This window comes from Pediculus humanus, genomic scaffold (genome assembly GCF_000006295.1).
Source record: "Pediculus humanus corporis 1103172108310 genomic scaffold, whole genome shotgun sequence".
Classification (NCBI taxonomy): Eukaryota; Metazoa; Arthropoda; class Insecta; order Psocodea; family Pediculidae; genus Pediculus; species Pediculus humanus.
The window spans coordinates 439,217-441,850 of NW_002987879.1; the positions used below are offsets into that span (position 1 = coordinate 439,217).

Here is a 2,634-nt window from a genome sequence, read left to right on the forward strand (position 1 = left end):
AAAATAAAAAATTATTATTATTATTATTATTATTATTATCTTTTCTTTTTTATTATAAATTTAAAAGGTATATACCGTTTCTTTTTTTTTTTTTAACAAAAACAAAAAAAACTTAAAACAAACGATTTGCTTAAAAAAAAAAAGAAGCAAAAATGAAAAAGAAAAAGGAAAAAAGGTAAAAAAAAAGTTTAAGACAAAGGAAAATAAAAGAAAAAAAAAATTGAATGAAGCAAAAACATAATGATAAAAAAAGAAAGAAAATAAAATAAAAGAAGGGAAGAAAAAAAACTCAGAAAAACAAACAAACAAACAACAACGAGAGCAAAAGAAAATGAAAAGACAAAAAAAATCGAACCCGAATTAAAAATATTAAAAAAAGGAAAGAAAAAATCCCAAAACGCAAAGGTAAAAAAAGGGATATAACGATGAAAACATTTATTTACTCTATGAAATAAATAAATTGTTGGGTTTTTTAGCGCCCGGAGTCTAATTACACGAACAAACTATTACTACGAGGATTATTAAACCTCTTTAAAATAATTAAAAATAAAATTTTTTTTCTTATCATCTCGAACACATTGACGGTAAAATTCTTTCTTTTATTACACGCTCACGCACATACGCACACACACACACACACGCGCGCGTTATTAATTTACATTTGAGATCGGAAATATAATGGTAATGGGGGAAAAGGTCAAAGGTTAAAAAGGTTAAAAACTGAGATTTTGTTTAAAACGTAAGGAAAATTTTCTTTTTTTTTTTTTTTTTAAATGAATTGAATAAACGGGGAAAAGATTTTATAATAAAAAGAAAGAGAAGGGGAACAAAAGAAAGGAAAAGAAGAGGGGATGGGAGGGGGTAAGAGGTTGATGATAAGAAAAGGCGCGAATCTTTTTAATAGCGAATGAATGAGGTTTTTTAAATTTGTCGTTGTATTTTTTATCTTCGTGTAATGTTTTTATCACAACGAAATTACTTTCCAAGGTTACAATAAAAAAAATTTTATTTACTTCCAATTTGAGGTTTTTCAATAATTGATACTCTACTTTTTTCACTTCCGTTTTTTTTTTGTTCTAAAAAAAATAAACAAATAAATTATTTATTACGAATTTTTTTTTTTTTTTTTTACTACTACCACTTTCTATTTTCGTTATATTGAAAAATTCATTTGTTTTATCTATTTCCGGTTTTATTAGTGCCGAATAGTACGACAACACATGGCACAAAATTTCATATCCGTTCGATAATTTTTTTTTTTTTTTTTGATTTGAAATTTTTTGGAGGGAAAAAAAAATTTTTTTAATTTTCTTTTGAAAATAATTATTAATAACAAAAAAAAACACGTGACGAATATTACGTTTATATAAGAAATCCGTCGTCGTCGTATTAATAATAATAATGTCAATAATATAATTTTTCTTTTTTTTTTGTTTCGTTTCGACTATAAAAATTTTATGACGTCATTTCTTTTTTTTTTCCTTACAAATATCGAAGCGTGGAAATTCAATTTGAAAAAAAAAAAATTTTCCTTTTTTTTTTTTTTATTTTATTTTTTTCTCGCAAAACGTGCACGCAGATTTTTTTTTTGTTCTTTGTATTTCATAAAACAAAACTACAATAAGTCAAAACGTGTTAGTTATTTTTTTTTTTTTCAATCGACTGCTTCCACGTTAAAATCAATAATAATAATAATTAACCACCGAATTTTTTGTCAATGGCGTAAAAATAAAAAAAAAAATTAAAAAATGAATGAATTTTTTTTTTTTTTTATTAAAAGAATATTTAGAAAATTTTCAAATGTTTCAGGACCGTAACCATTTAACACGATGAAAGAGAAAAGGAGAAAAGGAAAAAAAGAAAATTCCTGAAATGAAAAGAAAAGCAATTTTATTTTATTTTATTTTATTTTTACTTTTTTTTTTTTTATATAAAATCGAATTTAATAAAAGTTTATTGAATGAAGAGAATAAAAACTTTTTATCTGAATCGTATAAAAAAAAAGGAAAAAAAGGAAAAAAGAAAAAGGAATAAAATAAAATTAAGATATTTGCAAATAAAACGATTCATTTTGACCTGTTCAACTGGAACGTTACATAAAATATTAAATACTTTATAACATTGTTGGAAATCAAATTAAAAATTAAAAAAAAAAAGGAAAAATTCGATAGATTTTCGAGGGAAAAATGTCGTAATTCTAAAAAAAAAAAAGATAATAATAATAATAAAGGGAAATAAATAAATAAATTACGCGTTTTAACGCGTTCGTGAATAAAAAAGAAAAAAAAAAACACGAGCGAGTCTGATTCAAAGCGATGACGATTTTAAATTAATATCGTAAATAAAAAAAGAGACGATGAATGTATGAATGAATGAGGGGAAGAGAGGAGAGGAAGAGACGAGGAGGAGGAGAAATAAATGAATGAAACATATATGAGGAGAAAGAGTAAGGGGAGGTAATGTGAAGGTGGAATTTTTATATGAAAAAAAAAAAAAAATTAAAAAGAAACATTAAAAAAGAGGGGAAAGAGATAAGTGGGCGGAGCATGATTAGGCGAAAAAACGATGAGTTAAAAATTATAAAGGGGAAATAAGGAAGGGGAAAGTGGCGATGGAAAAGATAATAAAAGTGGG

The 2,634-nt window shown here is 24.4% G+C and overlaps 1 protein-coding gene across 1 annotated transcript in view; it reads left to right on the forward strand.

Moving 5' to 3' along the window:
• Positions 1-490, forward strand: part of Phum_PHUM586020 (uncharacterized protein) — a gene marked incomplete at both ends in the record, with an annotated part of 2,590 nt that extends 2,100 nt beyond the window's left edge. The window contains one exon of the mRNA XM_002432418.1: positions 416-490. Coding sequence (XP_002432463.1) covers positions 416-490 — 75 coding nt within the window. The remainder of the gene's footprint in view (positions 1-415) is intronic.
• Positions 491-2,634: the final 2,144 nt, after the last annotated feature.